Here is a 21,311-nt window from a genome sequence, read left to right as displayed (position 1 = left end):
TTACTTCTACCCAAACAAGATTTCTCTTGGGCATTTCATCAAATATCTAACAAGCATCATCCAAACAACCAAACTTGAAAAGCCCATTTCATCAAATATCTAACAAGCATCATGTAATCATACATGCCTTTCTTAAAACAACAACTTAATCTAAATCCCTCATTCTTTGTGACACAAACCATACTACATAAGGCCATAAACAAAAATTATTGCCTTCTGAAAAATCAAAGCCAATTGAAAAAAAAAAAAAACATTCGATGTAATCAAAAATCAAAGGAAAGAAAAATCTTCCTGAAAATCAACCAGTCTCCATGAAAAATAAAAAATTTTAAAAAAAAAGTTAGAATTTTTTTATTTTTTTTTAAATGAATAAAAGGAGCTTTGCAATGAACTGAAAATATCCTCAATCAAAAAATCCTAGGAAGCCAACGACTTTCCTGTAAATGTGACCAACAGGCTCAACACGTAATAAGCAATAGGAGGCAAGTATAATGATTAGATGGTTGGGATTGTTCAATGCATTAGCCCTTCAGTTCATTCCCAATCCATATTGTGGCCTGCAAGATGAATCAACCAGATCTATGAAGACCATACATGTACAAATGTTGGCTTGAATAAAAACCTTGAGCATGTTTTTTTCTATGAGGCTGGCATTTTAATCCAAAATTAGAATAGATCTCCACTCCATTAACATCGATTTCAAGAATCATGTGCTCAAATCAAAACCCAAACCCTTATCTCAACCCCGTTCATCAATGCACTCAATGGATTCAAACCCCCTGTGTGCGGAGATGGGTTTCCGGGTTGCTGCAGTTGAGCGTAGCTAACAGTCCGATCGAGAGGAAGAGAGAGAGAGAGAGAGAGAGAGAGAGAGAGAGAGAGAGAGACCTTTTAGAGTTGTGAACTTGTTGCAGCCCGCGAGAATGGCGGCGAGATTGAGAGAGGGAGAGGGAGACGGCAAGGGTGAGCGAGAGAGGGAGACGGCAAGAGCGAGTGAGAGAGGGAATGGGAGAGGGAGATTGAAAGTGAGGACGGGCGTGAGGACTGTTTGCGGTCTTTTATCTGAAAGGACGCGGATTGCATCCAACCCATTGTCATCCGAGCAGGGCTCTATGGGGCCCCCCGTGATGTAAGTGTTTTATCCACACCGTTAATCTTTTTTCTCATATAATATAAGGTATCATGCAAAACATTAGTCAGGAGCAAGGCTTGAGTGGACCAAAAATTAGGCATTGCACTTCCACCATTAAAAATTTCCTGAGAGCTGGAGAAGTTTCGGATCTAAGCTGATATATTTATTTTTTTGCTTCGTCCACGTCTAAATGACCTTATTAATAGGTTCGATGGTAAAAAAAACATCACAATAGCCCTTAGAAAGGTTTCAATGGTGGGTGTTATTATCACTGCAGCTTCCTTTGGTGTGGTCCACTAGAGCTGTGAACCTACTTCAAATTTTATTTTTTTTCAAATCCTAAAATGATCTGGAAGAAAATATGAACGGCATGGATAAAACACTTACATCACGGTGAGCCTCACAAAGACCCACCCGGACGAATTAGTAGGACACGATCCGCATCCGACCTAAAAACGGAAACAGATTGGCTACTCCCCTCGACACCAGCCCCGTCGTTGGTGGTCGGTGCTCTGTGGGCCCTACCATGATGTATGTGTTTCATCCATTCCATTCATCCATTTTTAAAGATCATTTTAGGGCTTGATCCCAAAAATGAGTGATATAAATCTCAGGTGGACCACACCACATGAAAACAATAGTGATTGGATATCCACCATTAAAATCCTCCTAAGGCCCAATATATTGTTTCTTTGACATCCAATATGTTGATTAGGTCATACAAGCCCAAATGAAGAGAAAAAACAAAGATCAGCGTGATCCAAAACTTTTATGGCTCCCAAAATGTTTTTAATGGTTGACCCTCATTCAAACTGTTTCCAATAATGTGGTCCACTTGAGATTTGGATATACCTCATTTTTGGACTCATACCGTAAAATGATCTCTAAAAGTAGATGGATGGCATGGATGAAACACATACATCATGGTGGGGCCCACATAACACCGACCACCAGCTGCTGGGTGGTCTCAGGGGTAGTAGTCAATCCATTTCCCTTGCCACCAGCCCGATGGCTGGTGGTCAGCGCTATGTGGGCCCCACCATGATGTATGTATTTCATCCATTCCGTTCATCCATTTTTACAGATCATTTTAGGTCTTTACACCAAAAATGGATGGGATAAAAATATAATCTGGACCACACCACAAGAAAACAATAGTGATTGGATATCCACCATTAAAATCCTCCTAAGGCACACTATACTGTTTATTTGACATCCAATCTGTTGATTAGCTCATACAGACCCTGATGAAGGGAAAAAAACAAAGATCAACTTGATCCAAAACTTTTATGGGCCCTAAAAAAATTTTAACGGTCGACGTTCATTCAACATTGTTTCTTGTAATGTGGTCCACTTTAGATTGGGATATACCTCATTTTTTCGTCTCATATCATAAAATGATGTAAAAAAATATATGGACGGCATGGATGAAATACATACATCATGGTGGGGCACACAGCGCACCGACCACCAGCCATTGGCTGGTGGTAGGGGAGTAGCCAATCTGTTTCCGCAAGACTCCTACTGAAGTGACGTCACTAGTTATATGTGTTCCACCATGATGTGTGTTTTGTATCCACACCGTCCATCAATTCAGAAAGATTTATGAATTGTATCCACACTGTCCATCCATTTTTTTCATATCATTTTAGATTATAGTAGATTTAAAAAAAAAATGCATATCTACGTATCAAGTGGACCACACCACATGAAATTGTGCTAAGGATGGCCACCATTGAAAACTTTTTAAGGTCCACCACATTATTTATTTGTCATCCAACCTGTTGATATGGTCATATACACCTGGATGAAGTGAAAAAGTAAACATCATCTTAATCAAAAACTTTTGTGGCCCCCAAGAATTTTTCAATGGTATGAATTTAATCCCCACTTTGTGGTCCATTTGAGCATTATATCTTCATTATTTTTGGGGTCATACTCTAAAATGATACGTATAAATGGATGGGCAGTGTGGATAGAATTCATACATCTTGTTGGTCCCTTAGTGGCCCATTGAAGCCTCATTCATCTCATCCCCCATCCAACCATTGCATAACCCCACCCAACCATCCATTCATCTCATACAATCATCCAAACACCCATCAATCCATCTATCCAACCATTCCATCCATCTATATATCCAATCATCCAAACATCCATCCATGCATCTATCCATCCAACCATACTATCCATTCATCCAACATCCAACCATCTCGTTCATACATCTGATCATCTCATCAATCATCAAAACATCCGTCCATCCATGCCATCTATCCATACAACCACCCCCCACCATCCATCCATACCTCCATCCAACCATCCCATCCATCCATTCATCCATCTATCCCAGCTATCCATCTAACCATCCATCGAACTAACCTATCCATCCATTCATTCTATCCAATCATCAAAACATCCATCCGTCCATATCATCTATCCATCCAAACAACCACCCATCCATTCCCATCTCAACCATCCAATCATCTATCCATCCCATCAAAACATCCATCCATTCCATCCAACCATCCATCCTATCGATCAATCTATCAATATCTGTCCATCTAACCATCCAACCATCCCATCCAACTATCCCATTGATCAATCTATCCATCCGTCCATCCAATCATCAGATCCGTCCATCTAACCATCTAAACATCCATCCATCCCATCAATCCATCCCAAATATTTCATTCATCGGTCCATCCATCCCATCTATTCACATATTGATCTATCCAACCATCCCATTCAACCAACCATCCAACCATCCCATCTATCCATTCATCTAACTATTCCATCCAACCATCCAAATATCCATCCATCCCATCCATCTACCATTCAATTGATGATTGGAGGTTGATTTAATGGTTGAGAGCACTTTGTGTTGTACGATAATTGATTGAGAGGTTGATCTTGTGATTGTCAGTGACGTGCAACATTCGATTATTGATTGGAGACTTAATGAAGTGATGTACGATGATTTCCACCATTCGATAAAGGATTGGAGGTTGATCGGATGGTCAACAACACTTTCTATCGTTCGATTGTTGATTGGAGGTCGATCAAGCAATTGTTGATGTGCACCATTCCATCATGAATAGGGGAATTGATAATAAGATTTATGTTGGTTTGTATCGTTCAATCATTAATTGGAGGTTCATCAAATGTTCAATAACACTTCGTGTCGTCCGATTATTGATTAGGAAGTCAATCGCGCGATCATTAGTAATGTGCACTGTTCGATCATCGATCAGGAACTTAATAAGACAATGTACGTTGGTTTTCACTGTTTAGCTGATGAGCACACAGACAGATGAAGGAAAACTATTCATAAGAGTACACAGGCAGATAATTTACGATATTATTGCAAATACTCTACCCTTTCGCAATAAAACTACATTTGTCGCAAAAAGTTTCAGTTAGAATTTGTTGCAACAAGTTAACTTAGTCGTCGCTAAAATAAATTATTTGTAGCAATTTTTGTGTCGGTGTAAAAAATAATGTTTTGCAACAACACTCAATTCGTCGCATAAAGAGAACATTAGCGATGATAATTGAAACGCATGGCGAAACTTCTTTCCCACCATGTAATTTTTCTGCAAAAAATTGATGGGAAACGTTTTAGCGACGATAATTATAGCTCATCACAAAAACGTTAACTATTTGTGATGATTTACAATGTTGTTGCAAATACTCTAACATTTCGCAATGAAATTACATTCGTCGCAAAAAGTTTCAGTTGGTATTTGCCACAACGAGTTAACCTAGTCGTCGCTAAAACAAACTATTTACAACGACTTTTGTGTCGTTGTAAAAAACAATGTTTTTCGACAACACTCAATTTATCGCATAAAGTGGACATTAGCATTGACGATTGACGCGAAAAATTGGTGAGAAACGTTTTAGTGACGATAATTATAGCTCGTCACAAAAATGTAAATTATTTGCGATGATTTACAATATTATTGCAAATACTCTAATATTTCGCAATGAAATTACATTTGTCACAAAAAGTTTCAGTTGGTATTTGTCACAACGAGTCAACCTGGTCGTCGTTAAAACATACTATTTGCAGCGACTTTTGTGTCGTTGCAAAAAATAATGTTTTATGACGACACTCAATTCGTAAAATAAAGTGGACATTAGCGATGACTATTGAAACGCGTAGCGAAACGTCTTTCCTACTATGTAATTTTCCCGTGAAAAATTAGTGAGAAACGTTTTAGCGACAATAATTATAGCTCGTCGCAAAAACATTAACTAGTTGCGATGATTTACAATGTTGTTGCAAATACTCTAGCATTTCGCAATGAAATTACAATCGTCGCAAAAAGTTTCAGTTGGTATTTGTCGCAACGAGTTAACTTAGTTATCACTAAAACAAACTATTTGCAGCGACTTTTGTGTTGTTCTAAAAAATAATGTTTTGCGACGACCTCAATTCGTCGCATAAAGTGGACATTAGTGATGACGATTGAAACACGTGGCGAAACGTCTTTCCCACCATGTAATTTTCCCGCGAAAAATTGGTAGGAAACGTTTTAGCGACGATAATTATAACTCGTCGCAAAACGTCAAACTATTTGCGATGATTTACAATGTTATTGCAAATATTCTAACATTTAGCAATGAAACTACATTCGTCACAAAAAGTATAATTCAGTATTATTTGCAATGAGTTTAACTAGTCGTTGCAAAAAGAACTGTGGAAAAAAGTCTAATGTTGTATTTTCGCAATGAGCATAACCAGTTGTCGCAAAAGGTACTGTTTGCGACAACTTGTGTTATCGTAAAAAATCTTTTTTTTACGACACCTAATTTGTCACAAAAAGTGGCTATTAGCGACAACTGGTTAAACTCGTTGTAAAAAATTCATATGACAACTTTTTGTGACAAGTTTTGCGACGACAAATGAAGCTCGTCGCAAAAAAGTAACTATTAGCGACAATTTAAACTATCATTGTAAATAATCGATTTTTTGAAACGACTTGAAATATCATTGTAAAAAATTGACTTTTTGCAATGAAATTGGACTCGTCGCTAAAAAAATCGTTGCAAAAAGTCTAATTTGTTGTAGTGTATCAAACAAGCTTTTTCACTTTAGATTTCAGATTCAGGCTTTAGGTTTCAGATTCAGTCTTTAGACTTCAGATTAACAAATAGGGCCTTGGACTTGAAGTCAAACCCTAAAAACCTGACTTACTAGTAATAGTAAACTTCGATGGCCTCTATTCCTACTAGACTTATGGTTTTCTGTTAAAAATAGTAAGTGCCCAATTTGAGCCAACCACCTTATTCTCTTAACTTTTCTAAAACCTTTTCATTTTGGGCACAATTTATACTAAAAGGATCAAAAGTTAAACGGGAACTAAAGCTTACTATTTATAGTAACATGATAATAAATGGGACTATTAACCGTCGATATGATGGAATCTCACAAATCTGGCATGGGCACACAAACTGATTTAAGATTCTGATGGTATAGATCATTTCCGCCTTTGATTTGGCCTTTTCTGGTCCATCTTTGCCATGAAAGTGTCTGCAATCCACTCTACATCACCTGACCTTGCCTAAAACCCACCTATTTGCACCCCCAATGCAAGCATACACTGCATGCACACTACGCCAAAACAGCGAAAAAAGGACAGTCCAAAATCGACTCAAATGACCAAAAAGGACGATCATGGACCGTCATATTTTGACGTGTCGTATTACTTAAAAGGACGGTTGAAAACCATCATTCTTATTAACGAAAAAAGGACGGTCATGGACTGTCCTTAAAAAGGACAGCCATGGACTGTCTCTTATGAGCCTTCAAAGGACAGTCATGGACCGTCCTTAAAAAGGACGGCCATGGACCGTCTCTTATGAGCCTTCAAAGGACGGCCATGGACCATCCTTAAAAAGGACAGCTATAGACCATCTCTTATAAGCCTTCAAAGGACGGTCATAGACCATCCTTTAAAAGGACAGTCATGGACCGTCCTTAAAAAGGACTGCTATGGACCGTCTCTTATGAGCCTTCAAAGGACAGTCATGGACCGTCGTTAAAACGGACTGCTATGGACCATCTCTTATGAGCCTTCAAAGGACATTTTCAAATTTGAGACGGTAAATATATACCTGTTACAATAAATTTCATCGCATTCTTCCTGATATACACCTGTTATATAATATATTTCATCATATTCACATTCACATCCATCTAGACCCAAACTATGTAATCCATCCAAACATAAACTACATTCATCCAAACATAAACTACATCCATCCAAACACAAACAATCTTAACCACATTACATTCATCCACGCATAAATACATATACGTTTAACATCATAAATTTTTTTTTAAAAAAAAGAAAAAAATCAGCAACAATTTTCTTTTTGTCTTTCATCTAATAAAAAAATATCCAACCAACAAAACATTATAATTCAGAATCATGAAGAATTGCAGAAACTTCTTCCAAAAAAGTGGGCACTTTTTTAAAATAAAGTTTAGGTTTAGGTTATAGGGGTTTAGGTTTAGGTTTAGGTTATAGGGAGTTGAGATTAGGATTAGGTTTTAGGTTTAAGTTATAGGGGTTTAGGTTTAGGTTTAGGTTAAAGTTATAGGGGTTTAGGTTTAGGTTTAGGTTAAGGTTTAGGTTATAAGCTATAGGTTTAGGGAATTGAGAATAGGTTAAGGTTTAGGTTTAGGAAATCGGATTCGGGCTCGGGATCGGGTTTAGGTTTGGGTTTTCAAGTTTAGGTTTAGGTTTCGGTTAAGGAGTTGAGATTAGGATTAGGTGTAGGTTTAGGTTTAGGGATTTGAGAATACATTTAGGTTTTAGGTTTTGGTTTAGGTTATAGGTTATAGGTTTAGGTTTAGGTTTAGGTTATAAGCTATAGGTTTAGGGAATTGAGAATAGCTTAATGTTTAGGTTTAGGAAATCGGGTTCGGGTTCGGGATCAGGTTTAGGTTTGGGTTTTCAAGTTTAGGTTAGGGAGTTAAGATTAGGATTGGGTGTAGGTTTAGGTTTAGGGATTTGAGAATACATTTAGGTTTTAGGTTTAGGTTTAGGTTATAGATTATAGGTTTAGGTTTAGGTTTAGGTTTAGGTTTAGGTTATAAGCTATAGGTTAAGGGAATTGAGAATAAGTTAAGGCTTAGGTTCACCACAAGAAAAGATGGCTTTAGCCTCGGTTCAAAACTGTGGCTAAAAAGGTCAAAAACTGAAGCTAAAGCCTTTAGCCTTGGTTTTGCCTCAGTTATTCAAACCGAGGTTGAAACCCCTGTAGGTAAAGGCTGTAGCCTCAGTTTTAGCAACCGAGGCTAAAATGACTTTTACAGCCTCGGTTCTTCAAGTGAAGCTAAAAGAACCTTTTTAGCTTCAATTTTCTCAAAATGAGGCTAAATTAAAATTTTAGCCTCCATTGTTTCCAACTGAGACTAAATCCAAATTTAGCCTCAATTGCCTCCGACCGAAGCTAAAACTATTTTTAACCTTGGTTCTCAAGAACCGGGGCTAAAGCCTTTAGCCCTGAGAGTAGCAGTCTCAGTTTGGATAACTGACGCTAAAGATGGCTTTAGCCTCTGTTGGCATCAACTAAGCCTTTTTCACTGTTGATTACCCTTGAATCAGTCACCAGAGAACATGTTAGCTTCAAAGAAATCTGAAAAAGAAAAGTAATAGGAATCCATTGCAAACAGATCAAACAGCACAAAATACTGACAGTAGCACTCCACATAACCAGTCTTGCAAAACCGAAGTTTAAGCAAATGGCATTTTAGCATGTTCTGCCTAGTGCCAACCCTGTGGAATATTCAGAATAACATCTGTTGCATTTTTCACCAATGCCTGGCCAAAATATTCAGTAGTAATCATCAACAGCAGTAACTGAGCATTGTAGCTTTGGACAAGAGTAACATGCTCTCCCTCCTTCAACAAACCTCGGCTCTGGTGCATGAAAATTTTATAGAACTAACTATTAAAGGGGAAAACAAGGAGAAATAAAAACAATCAAGATCCATGAGTGCAAGCATTCGATAATTCCATACCAGCAGGAGATTCAGAGCTCAAGAGAACGTCTCTTCTGCATCATTGGAGAACTACATATATATGGGCAACACCCCATGATAAAGTGCCAGCCTCTGCTTAACCCTTTCTCTGCCAAGCACGAAACTCTAATTCTATCATCACAAAAATTATACAACAACAACAAAAGGCTCCAATCTATAACTTGCACATCGGCAAGCCAATAATTGAGGAAAAGTCCTTGTTGCCAAATGTTGGCTATTTGTCATCCTGAAACTTTTTATATAAGACCAAAAGTTTTTTTGTATAAGACCAAAAACTGCACAGAAAGCTAATTTAGCATGATATACCGTTGCCGGTGGGAATTGCACATGCGTAGAACATCCAATTCTTTCTTGCAAAATGTGGATTCCACCATGAAAAACAGGTGTATCCACACATCAATTCGGCAACAGCTGTATGTTGGGTCAGATCATTGGTTGTCACCCTCCTCGCTGAGTCGACCTGTTCAATTTTCAGGCCAAGTGCTCATCCTGATTGGGCCCACCTTTTTGCACTACCTGGACATCCTACACACGACACATTGAGGGGAAAGAAAAGTACAACGTACTATGAGTTGAATGTGATGAGATTCATGTGATCATTACTCTTTAGAAAGACACGCACATCCACATGCATCAATACAGATATGCATGCATTAGAAGAGAGTGTTTCTTGGGTAGATGAGAAAGACCTGCACGCCTACTTGTTGGTTTTGTATAAAAGCTTGGCATAAGATAGTTGATAGCTTGAGGGCATAGTCTCTGAATACAAGAGTACTGGAATCTCTCAAGTTCTTTGATGCGAACTCCAAGCTTGCAGTCTTTCTTTGCTTCCTCCACATATCTCCATCTGCATTAAAAATCTCATATGCACGTAACACTTCCATGTACGAATGATACACCTCAGCCTGCATCATCAAACACTCATCTCCCAAAACAAATCTCGGAAGATGGGTTGTTACTGCTCTTAAGAATAATTGTTAGGATCCTCCAATTTGGCAAATTTTTGGTGCATCTCCCATCTACAGGGAGTCCATCATATCAACAGATTGGACTGTAGAGAAAAATAGTGGCATGCTTTTAATAAAGTAACAAGTAGAGAAAAATGAATCTTACTTCTAGCATAAGATGTTTATCCTCGGCTTGCATTAAAATAATGTATGTGAAGTCTGATTTTGGCTCAATTAGTAAATAGGTTAGATTCTGGCTGACCTTGACATGGCCCAAACCTGGCCCATAACCACCCGTAAATGATTATCCAGTCAATTTACTTTCATTCAACATAAATATAGCAATAAGCCTGCTGGAAAAGAATTTTGAACACAATTCAAAAGCATTTAAGAAGTATGCAACAACAATACCTAAAACTATTCTTACCATAGGAACTACAATATCTTCCTTCCGAGTACTCCTAAAAAATGTGCTGGATAGCATTCCAATACTCTGTGTAAGTCTAAAGACCAGGGTACAAGAAATATTCAGTTACTTTCAATGGTAAAACAAAGCAAAACATAACAAAGAAAATGCAATCAATAACAAGGCATAGATTAAAGTACAAGACCAATAACCATCTGGTTTTGTTAAAAAATATAAGCACTTCTCTAATCAATGCTAAAGATCTACATTTTTCAGTAACTGAGTTACTATTCACATAAAAAAAAAAAAATAGTCTAGAGACGGCCAAAATGGAAAAAGAAGAAGAAGAAGAAGAAGAAGAAGATATCCAGAATTTTGAAATTGATTCCATGCGTGCACACATTTATGCTCCAGATAACCAAACTGTATCAAAATGTGACTAACCATTGCCTTGATAACCAAGTTGCATCAAAATGTGATCAACCAAAAAAGGAAGCTAATAATTAGAAAAGCTTGATTTTTTTAACTCAAATTATCAAGATTCAAGAGTCACATTTCATTGGTCATGGTTTTCAAAGGTATTGAATATAGTTTTTTTTTTTTCATTTTCTTTTGTGGGCTTTCATACATTTTCTTTTCTCATGAAAGGGACGACTTTTTTTTTCCTCTTTCAAGCAAAAGACAATGCTTAGCCTAAAGATCATTCTTTCTTGAACTTTTCTCAAACCTTAGGACCCTTTGGTGACAATTCACAAAATGCAATATAAATGTCGTATCTGAATAGGCAAGGATTCTACTCAAAGCCAACACTGATCTTGCCATTCCTTCATCCTATAGCCACTTATACATTAAAGACCTTATTTTGACCCTCTCGATTGTATATGACATACATAACGAAAATGCTATTAACGATTTTAATGGGTAACTGACACAGTTTACTAGAAAATCAATCTTCTTCTCAATCAAATCTTCTTCACAAAATGCAATAAAAAAATCATAGCCTTTTGGAGGGTATTGGGGAAAACGATCAAGTCCCACATCATGTGGATGATTCATGGAAACATCGGGTTGCCCATGCTCCTTCCTACCGCCAACCTAAACAGGAATTAAAAAGAAAAAGAAAAAAAAAAGTTAAATAGAATATAAAGCATGCACCTGCCCGACAGAACCCACTTGCAAAGGCTGAGAAATATCCCTGATTTCACAATTGGCCATAGTACCCTGTATTTCAACAAGTGACTCTCCCATCTCACAAACTAGTATAATTCATGACAATAGAATGAAGAGAAGTATATGAATTAAATGGACATGAAGTTTTAAGAAAGAAAAGGTTGAATTACAGGAACAAATGGAAAAGAAAGTTTTAAGAAAGAAAGAGTTGAACCCACTCCATAATGATGTTTTTTTTTTAAATCTTAAGTTGCCAATGAAGCATAATGTATAAAGATGGCAAGTGTTGTTGGGTAGGATATTAGCAAGTGCCTAATTAAAATAGCAAATAGAATGAAAACAAGCACATGAACCTATACAGGACATCGAAAGTTACGTAGAGTGAGCATGACCTAGATGGCTGAAATCGTAGGGGCTGATGCCACAGACATACATACCTACTTTTCCAGGGATTTTAGGCTTGAAAAGCTCCATCTGTCTGGTCAAAGAGTTGAAGATCTGGAAATTCCTCATCCCAAGCCCTCTCTTAAACCCAAATCCTTGCCCTAGTCTTTTTGTCAGAATGCATGTGAAGAGATAAGGACAAAAAAAGATATTGAGAATTAAAGAACTAATTACTCATGTTAAAGGAAAATCATCAAACTAATCTTACCTTTCCAAAAAGAAAAAATAGAAATAAAAATAGAATTCCCCAATTTCCTCCCTTTTTCACTGAAGTGTTAATTTTTGGTCGATTTCAAAACATCCCAATATGCTCGAATAGAAACTGTGGCACCGATCAAGCATTTTCATCTCAACTAACAGATACGCTACTCCTAGGATTCATGCAAGAAATAAAAAGACTCAAAGTTCGTCTTATACCTGGGAACTGTTTTTTTTGTTTCTTGATGAAATTGAGGGCTAGGATCAGTACTCAAGAGACCATCCAAACCGATTCAAATAACATGCATTCTAAGTTTAAAAGTAGAAATTAAAAAAATAATAAATAATAATAAAATTTTAAAAAAATTACAGAATGTCATTTGGAAGCCGTGAATACATCATAATTAAGCTCATTTGCATAAAAGTGGAACTGCTCTACTAATTTATCTTTCTTTCAAAATCAGCAAAAGATCAGATATCTATAACAGATTTCATCACACAATATTTCAACAAAAATGAAAGAAAAAAAGGGAAATGAAACAACAAACTGCTACTGCAATTTTCTAATCCGAAACAAGCAAAGATAGCAACTAATTTGCAACACTTTTTAGCGCTGAAAATTAAATCAAGAAAAAAAAAAAAAAAAAACAGCAAGACGGTGAAATAACTAGCTAAAATCACATCCAAGCATCAAATCAAGCACAAAACAGAATGATGAGAAATCATTTTTCCTTGATCGTTGCTATAATAAGATTACAACATGTCTATCCCATACACACTAGGAGAATCAACAAGAACGAATCGACAATCACATCCGAAAAGGGGGGAAATGCCTAATGAGCATGCGTCCTCTTACCCTTATGCCTCCATGACGGGAAATGCTCAAAAGACCGTCATCGTCCGGAAAAAACCTAAATATCGGAGAAACACGAAGGTTTTCGCAGAATAAAAGAGTAATAGAGAAGATTTTCGCTTCACGTACCCGACAATTTGAGGGTAGGAGATCGAATCCTCACCTATCGAAGCTTTGTTTTGCGGATCGGATTCTCTGTTCTTCACTTCAACCATTGAATGAAGATCAGAGAAAATGCATGCGAGATCCAATCGTTCACTTCCAAAAACGATCTTATAGCCAAAGAGGGCGGAAATGGGCGGACTTCGTAGATTCTCGCGGAATAAAAGAGTAATAGAGAAGATTTTTGCTTCACGTACCGAGAATTTGAGGGGTAGGATTCCGAATCCTCGCCTCTCGAAGCTTCATTTTGTGGATGAATTCTCTGTTCTTCGCTTCGAAACTTCGTTTCAGAGCTACAATGGCGAAAGAGAGTGAAAGAGGGGAAATGGTGGAAAACGTGCGATGTAGGGGCCTTTATGGGCGTAAATTTCAGGAAAAACGGATGGACGGTGTAGATAGACCACATATATTCAATATGGACGGACACGGATTAGCTACGTTGAGCAGCGAGACTTGCTATTGAAGTGACGTAACCAAGTTCTGTGGGGCCCACCATGATGTATGTGTTGTATCCACACTGTCCATCCATTTTTAGATACCATTTTATGGCATGAGCCAAAGAATGAGGTAGATAAAAAGCTGTAGTGGACCCCACCACAGAAAACAGTGGGGAGAGTGATTCCCACCGTTAAAACTATCCCAAGGCCCACCATGATTTTTATTTGAAATCCAACCTGTTCAAGAGTTAAAAAAGACATGAAAGAAGCTAAAACACAAATATCATCTTGATTGAAGACTTTCGTGGCCTTTAGAAGTTTTTAATGGTGGGCGTCACTGTCCCCATTGTTTTTTATGGTAGGGTCCACCGGAGCTTTGGATTTAACTCATTCTTTGGATGTCTTATCCTAAAGCATACATCATGGTGGGGCCCACGGAAATTGGTGAGGTCACTCCAGTAGCGAGTCTGGCTATTCAACCTGTTAGTCGCTAATCTGCGTCCGAGATGGACAGTCCTATCAGCGGCTTTGTCGGGCCCACCATGATGTACATGTTTTATCCAAACCGCCCATCCATTTTGGATCAGGCAAATCTTTGAATTTTCCCTTCATCCATTTCTGCTTAACATTATCAACGGTTTGGATGGAAAAAAAAAAAACAATTGAGATCCGTTTAAATTAAGCTAGCCATCCTCCATTCTGAATAGATGTGGGCCCTTGCAAAACTTTTAGCCTCAATTCCTATGCAACTAAGGCTAAAAATTAAACCTTTAACCTCCATTACTTACTAACCGAGGCAAAATAGTAGACTTTTAGCCTCGGTTCCTATGCAACTGAGGCTAGACTTTTAGCCTTGTTCCCATGTAACTAAGGCTAAAAAGTAGACTTTTGGCCTCGGTTCCTATGCAACTGAGGCTAAAAAGTAGACTTTTGGCCTCGGTTCCTATGCAACTGAGGCTAAAAATTAGGCTTTGGCCTCGGTTCTTATGCAACTGAGGCTAAAAATTAGGCTTTTCGCCTCGGTTCCTATGCAACTGAGGCTAAAAAGTAGACTTTTCGCCTCAGTTCCTATGCAACTGATGCTAAAAAGTGGACTTTTCGCCTCGGTTCCTATGCAATTGAGGCTTAAAAGTAGACTTTTAGCCTCGGTTCCTATGCAACTGAAGCTTAAAAGTAGATTTTTCGCCTCGGTTCCTATGTAACTGAGGCTAAAAAGTAGACTTTTAGCCTCAGTTCCTATGCAACTGAGGCTAAAAAGTAGACATTTGGCCTCGGTTCCTATGCAACTGAGGCTAAAAATCAGGCTTTTCGCCTCGGTTCCTATGCAACTGAGGCTAAAAAGTAGACTTTTCGCCTCGATTCCTATGCAACTGAGGCTAAAAAGTAGGCTTTTGGCCTCTGTTCCTATGCAACTGAGGCTAAAAATTAGGCTTTGGCCTCGGTTCCTATGCAACTGAGGCTAAAAATTAGGCTTTGGCCTCGGTTCCTATGCAATTGAGGCTAAAAATTAGGCTTTGGCCTCGGTTCTTATGCAACTGAGGCTAAAAATTAGGCTTTTCGCCTCGGTTCTTATACAACTGAGGCTAAAAAGTAGACTTTTTGCCTCCTATGCAATGGAGGCTAAAAAGTAGACTTTTAGCCTCAGTTCCTTAGCAACTGAGGTGAAAAATGAACTTTTAGTCTCAGTTCCTTAGCAACCGAGGCTAAAAAACACATTTAGCCTCCATTTTTTCAACTGAGGCTAAAAAATTGTAGCTAAAGGCCTATTTTCTTGTAGTGGTTTAGGAAATCGGGTTCTGGTTCGGGATCGGGTTTAGGTTTGGGTTTTCAAGTTTAGGTTTAGGTTTAGGTTAGGGAGTTGAGATTAGGATTAGGTGTAGGTTTAGGTTTAGGAATTTGAGAATAGGTTTAGGAATTTGAGAATACATTTAGGTTTTAGGTTTAGGTTTAGGTTATAGGTTTTAAGTTTAGGTTTAGGTTATAAGCTATAGGTTTAGGGAATTGAGAATAGGTTAAGGTTTAGGAAATCGAGTTCGGGTTCGGGATCGGGTTTAGGTTTGGGTTTTCAAGTTTAGGTTTAGGTTTAGGTTAGGGAGTTGAGATTAGGATTAGGTGTAGGTTTAGGTTTAGGGATTTGAGAATACATTTAGGTTTTAGGTTTAGGTTTAGGTTATAGGTTATAGGTTTAGGTTTAGGTTAAGGTTTAGGTTTAGGTTATAAGCTATAGGTTTAGGAAATTGAGAATAGGCTAAGGTTTAGGTTTAGGAAATCGGGTTCGGGTTCGGGATCGGGTTTAGGTTTGGGTTTTCAAGTTTAGGTTTAGGTTTAGGTTATGGAGTTGAGATTAGGATTAGGTCTAGGTTTAGGTTTAGGGATTTGAGAATACATTTAGTTTTTAGGTTTAGGTTTCGGTTATAGGTTATAGGTTTAGATTTAGGTTTAGGTTAAGGTTTAGGTTAAGGTTAAGGTTTAGGTTTAGGTTATAAGCTATAGGTTTAGAGAATTGAGAATTGGTTAAAGTTTAGGTTTAGGAAATCGGGTTCGGGTTCGGGATCGGGTTTAGGTTTGGGTTTTCAAGTTTAGGTTTAGGTTTAGGTTAGGGAGTTGAGATTAGAAATAGCTGTAGGTTCAGGTTTAGGTATTTGAGAATACATTTAGGTTTTAAGTTTAGGTTTATATTATAAGTTATAGGTTTAGGTTTAGGATTAGGTTAAGGTTTAGGTTATAAGCTATAGGTTTAGGGAATTGAGAATAGGTTAAGGTTTAGGTTTAGGAAATCGGGTTCGGTTTCGGGATCGGGTTTAGGATTGGGTTTTCAAGTATAGGTTTAGGTTTTGGTTAGGGAGTTGAGATTAGGATTAGGTGTAGGTTTAGGTTTAGGGATTTGAGAATACATTTAGGTTTTAGGTTTAGGTTTAGGTTATAGGTTATAAGCTATAGGTTTAGGGAATTGAGAATAGGTTTAGGTTTAGGTTTAGGTTTAGGTTATAAGCTATAGGTTTAGGGAATTGAGGATAGGTTAATGTTTAGGTTTAGGAAATCAGGTTCAGGTTCGGGATCGGGTTTAGGTTTGGGTTTTCAAGTTTAGGTTTAGGTTTAGGTTAGGGAGTTAAGATGATGATTAGGTGTAGGTTTAGGTTTAGGGATTTGAGAATACATTTAGGTTTTAGGTTTAGGTTTAGTTTTAGGTTATAAGCTATAGGTTTAGGGAATTGAGAATAGGTTAATGTTTAGGTTTAGGGAATTGAGAATAGGTTAATGTTTAGGTTTAAGGAATTGAGAATTAGGTTATATGTTAAGGTTAAGGTTATAGGTTTAGGTTTAGGTTCAGGTTTAGATTATAGGTTTTGGGATTTGAGAATAGGTTTAGGTTATAAGTATAGGTTTAGGTTAGGTTGTAGGTTAAAGTTTAGGGAATTGAGTTTAGGTTATAGGTTCAGGTTATAGGTTATAGGTTATAGGTTTAGGTTAAGGTTTAGGTTAAGGTTTAGGTTAGGTTATAGGTTAAGGTTTAGGGAATTGAGTTTAGGTTATAGGTTCAGGTTATAGGTTATGGGTTTAGGTTATGGGTTTTGGGATTTGAGAATAAGTTTAGGTTATAAGTATAGGTTTAGGTTATTTTATAGGTTAAAGTTTAGGAAATTGAGTTTAGGTTATAGTTTATAGGTTTAGGTTATAGGTTTAGGTTGTAGTTATAGGTTTCGGGATTTGAGAATAGGTTTAGGTTATAGGTTAAGGGTGTGGTCCCTGCAAATACAGATATAAACACGGCCTGCTTTAATTGGTCAGGCCCTTCCAATGCTGTACATAGGAAATGAACAGCTTCTTCATGGTCATAACAGCGGTTCCCACCTTCCAGGAACCCTTGCTCAACATCCAGATAGCTCCGACGCACATCTGGGTCTGCTCCATCAATTTCGAGTAAATACATAAAAATGGCATGTCCAAATGGTCAGGCCACTCCAATGTTGTCCATAGGAAATAGACAGCTTCATCATGGTCATAACAGCTGTTCTCACCTTACAGGGGACCCCGCTCAACATCCGGATAGCTCTGACGCACATCCGGGTCTGCTCCATCAATTTCAAGCTAATACATTTAAAAACAACATAATTATATCTAAAAGCATCTGGATACCTGAGGAAGTCCTCCCATATTCATATTGTTAGTTACTCATCCCTTTGTCTATAAGCCACAATCGACCAACACTTTCTATCGCTACCTGTACTATGAAACCAACACAAATATAACTGGAAAACAATATAAGGAATAAGAAAAAATGAATTTACATGTACACATCATTAAATGTTTCCCTATAAGGAGGTGATATTATATCTTTGATAACTACAACCTGTATGACAGAGAAAAATACAAATGATACAGTCTGTTATAATTCAAAGGAGAAAAAAGATTTGTGGCTGCACCGATATTCTAGTACATTACGAACGGCTGCCTACGTACCCAAAAAGTTAGATTGGGATCAAGCCACTATGTAGTTCTTTTTAATTAACCAAGTTACTAAAGGTCATAAATTTCATATTTAACAAAGTATCACTAAACGTCGTCTCAAATCGTTTTTGGCTGGGATTTGAGAATAGGTTTAGGTTATAGGTTAAGGTTTAGGTTAGGTTTTAAGTTTAGGTTAAGGTTAAAGGTTTAGGTTATAAGTTTAGGTTATAGGTTTAGGTTTAGGTTTAGGTTAGGTTATAGGTAAAGGTTTAGGGATTTGAGAATAGGTGTAGGTTTAGGTTTAGGAAATTAGGTTCGGGTTCGGGTTAAGGTTTAGGTTATAGGTTTTGGGATTTGAGAATAGGTTTAGGTTATAAGAATATGTTTAAGTTTAGGTTTTATGTTTAGGTTAAGGTTATAGGTTTAAGTTATATGTTTAGGTTTAGGTTATAAGTGTAGGTTAGAGGTTTAGGTTTAGGTTAGGTTATAGGTTAAGGTTTAGGGAATTGAGTTGAGGTTTTAGGTTAGGGAGTATCACTGAATGTTTAGGGTGAATTTTTTGAGATTAGTGAATTACTAAAATGTTGCTGAAAATAATGTCACAAGAACTGGTACTATTGAATAGTAGATAGATTTCAACGTGAATGTTATTGAATCCAACATCACTATACAAGGAAAGCAGTTCAAAATAAATTTTATGAATGATTTAGATGAGGAGAATCCAGATAAGCAGGTTCCATGTAGAGTGATTCCATTGTTCTCTGTTTATGTCTGCGACCTTAAACCACACATGAGAAAATCAATGGTGCTTTCTCACAATGTTTTCATGCAATTTCCACGGAAACTTACCTGATCAATGTCCTCACAAACAACAAATTCCTCGTGAACAAATGGATACCTATGAAGCACAAACACACCATCTATTAGGTACAGCCATGAACACACCATCTATCAGCTATAGCAGGAACTTAGTTGAGTAATTCCAAGCCAAAAAATGCAGGAAAAAGGTCACTTGAAAAGCTAAAATGAACCAAAACTCGAATAAAGCTTTCGACGGTCATCTCGTGTAAGCATCAGTTGTGGTCCACTACGGAGTGGATCAGACTGATTTTCAAGATGAGGATTACTCATTTGCAGCATGTTGGTAGGAATGAGTGACCTGCATGACAAGTCATGGTGCAACAACCTATGGAAAGTGTTTAGAGTTGGGCTTCTTTAAGTTACAAAGAGAGGATCTAGTCTTGAAAAAATGGCATTAGAAAAGTTGGGATTTAGAGAAGGTTTGAATTTTATACCATTTGGATCCTTTAAAAAAAAAAAAAAAACTGTGAATTCATTCATATCATCAACAAAAATTACAGAAAAAGGATTCAGGCGCACACGGGCAGACAAAAAGAGGCCCTGTATCGCCTATCGTGTGACTATACCATTTGGATCCTTGAAAAAACAGTTAAAAGCTTGGTAAAAGAAACAAAAACGCATAGAAATGTCGGGTTTTATAGACTTGGTAACCTGAAAAGGTCAAAACAGCTATATATGCAAAGACGTGCGTATGTAAAAAATTCTTGCAATATTATAAGATAGAAAATCAAAATACAAGACATTCTCAACAAATCTTTTAGACCTAAAATACCCTGAATTAATGGCTATTTGATAATCATGCAGATCTTTTTTTTTTTTTAATGCTATTTATCCATATTATAATAAAGAGAAATGTAAACCTTTTTTGGCAAATACCTCTCTTTATTATCTATCCATACGATTGTAATTAGGTAGGAGCTGCCTTGTTTTTTTAATGGTTTGTTAATGTCATTTGCAGGGCTACTCATGCCACCAATGATGTGACATTTGCGACTCATCACTCGTCAAAAGCTACACTGCTCTTCATACGAGGTAAGGGGCTGTTTTAGGCGAATGTGATGGTCAATTTGTATGGGTTGTTTCTTATACTTTTATAACATTCATGGCTATCAAAAGCTCTTCATAATCTATAGTTAATGTTGTTCTCTCATTTTCAAGAGCATAGACCCAATATGAACGTGTGAAACTTCTACAGCTTTCCTTTTTTTGGTACACTAGTAAACCTGGATCACTCACACATGCTACACTCTCTGTTTGTAGGCAACTAGACAAGCAACTAGCAAGGTGGAGTTGGTTGTTAGTTACCAATATATGTTACTGTTACACAAAAGTTACAGAACATAGGAACACTACTTGCAGCCACAAGACATGAATGCCCACATGTGCCATCTTTGAACAGATGTATTTGCCATCAATCTATCTCCATGCAGTGTGTAAAGTGTAGCAGTATGTAATTGTTAAGAGTGCTAGTGCCCCTGACATACTGTTCTTCATAGATTATCATCTATCTACTGGTTACAAAAGGGCTAAAGAATACAAATTTGGAAGAAATAAAGTACAACATTCGATAACAGATAATAAAAAAACCAAAGATCTTAAGATTGAATTGTATCTACTTAAAGAAATAACTAAAAAATATATTCATATATATTGGATAACTGTTCATCCAAAATAAAAAGATAAAATGAGGAAACTTGCTAAGCTCACATGCATTCACAACCCTACTCATCTACACACCTCCACATTTGCCAAAATTACTCGGGTACAGGCCAGCACATGTGGCGACATTGCTCATGTACATGGCCAACAGATGGGCCAACATGTCACATCTGCACAAGATCCAAGGTTTTCCCAATGTGTCCAAAATAAGACGTGTATAGAAGGAAAACAAAAAAAAAATATACCTGCAATTTGTTTCGGATTTGCATACCATTTGGAAAAAGAAATCCAAACTTGTACTCTCTTTGTTTATGGAAAGCATATTTAAATTGAAGCATTGGAATGGAAAATAGTGATAGTTTTGTGAAGATTAGAAATATATGAACGTAATAAATCAATACGAAAAAGAGAGCTCACGATGAAATCCTAGATCATCTTGATTTTATGAGAGTCAAAGATTACAATGTGACTGTAAAAGGGATCAAAGAGGTAATGGGAATCAGCAAAATCCAAGTGTATTGCAATGCCAAAGACCTT

General features: G+C 37.2%; 1 protein-coding gene across 9 annotated transcripts; it reads right to left on the bottom strand.

Annotated features, from left to right (window-relative positions):
• Positions 1 to 8,856: 8,856 nt before the first annotated feature.
• On the bottom strand, positions 8,857 to 20,168 carry LOC131251138 (uncharacterized). Of its 9 annotated transcripts, none has more exons than XR_009173605.1 (4): positions 9,890 to 10,874; positions 9,495 to 9,713; positions 9,168 to 9,276; positions 8,857 to 9,066 (listed from the first exon to the last, which is right to left on the bottom strand). XR_009173605.1 is itself a non-coding variant. In XM_058251673.1 (3 exons), exons 1-3 carry the CDS (start codon positions 12,222 to 12,224, stop codon positions 8,911 to 8,913), a joined length of 378 nt encoding a protein of 125 aa, XP_058107656.1. In that variant the 5' UTR covers positions 12,225 to 12,306; the 3' UTR covers positions 8,857 to 8,910. The 9 variants fall into 9 exon arrangements, 1 of the variants encoding a protein (XP_058107656.1); XR_009173599.1 differs by having other exon boundaries at positions 9,878 to 10,870; XR_009173600.1 differs by lacking the exon at positions 9,495 to 9,713 and having other exon boundaries at positions 9,878 to 10,867.
• Between the last annotated feature and the right edge of the window lie 1,143 nt (positions 20,169 to 21,311).

Source organism: Magnolia sinica, chromosome 7 (assembly GCF_029962835.1).
Source record: "Magnolia sinica isolate HGM2019 chromosome 7, MsV1, whole genome shotgun sequence".
Lineage (NCBI taxonomy): Eukaryota > Viridiplantae > Streptophyta > Magnoliopsida > Magnoliales > Magnoliaceae > Magnolia > Magnolia sinica.
Note: the sequence above shows the minus strand (reverse complement) of the source record. Positions and strands in the feature narration are given on the sequence as shown.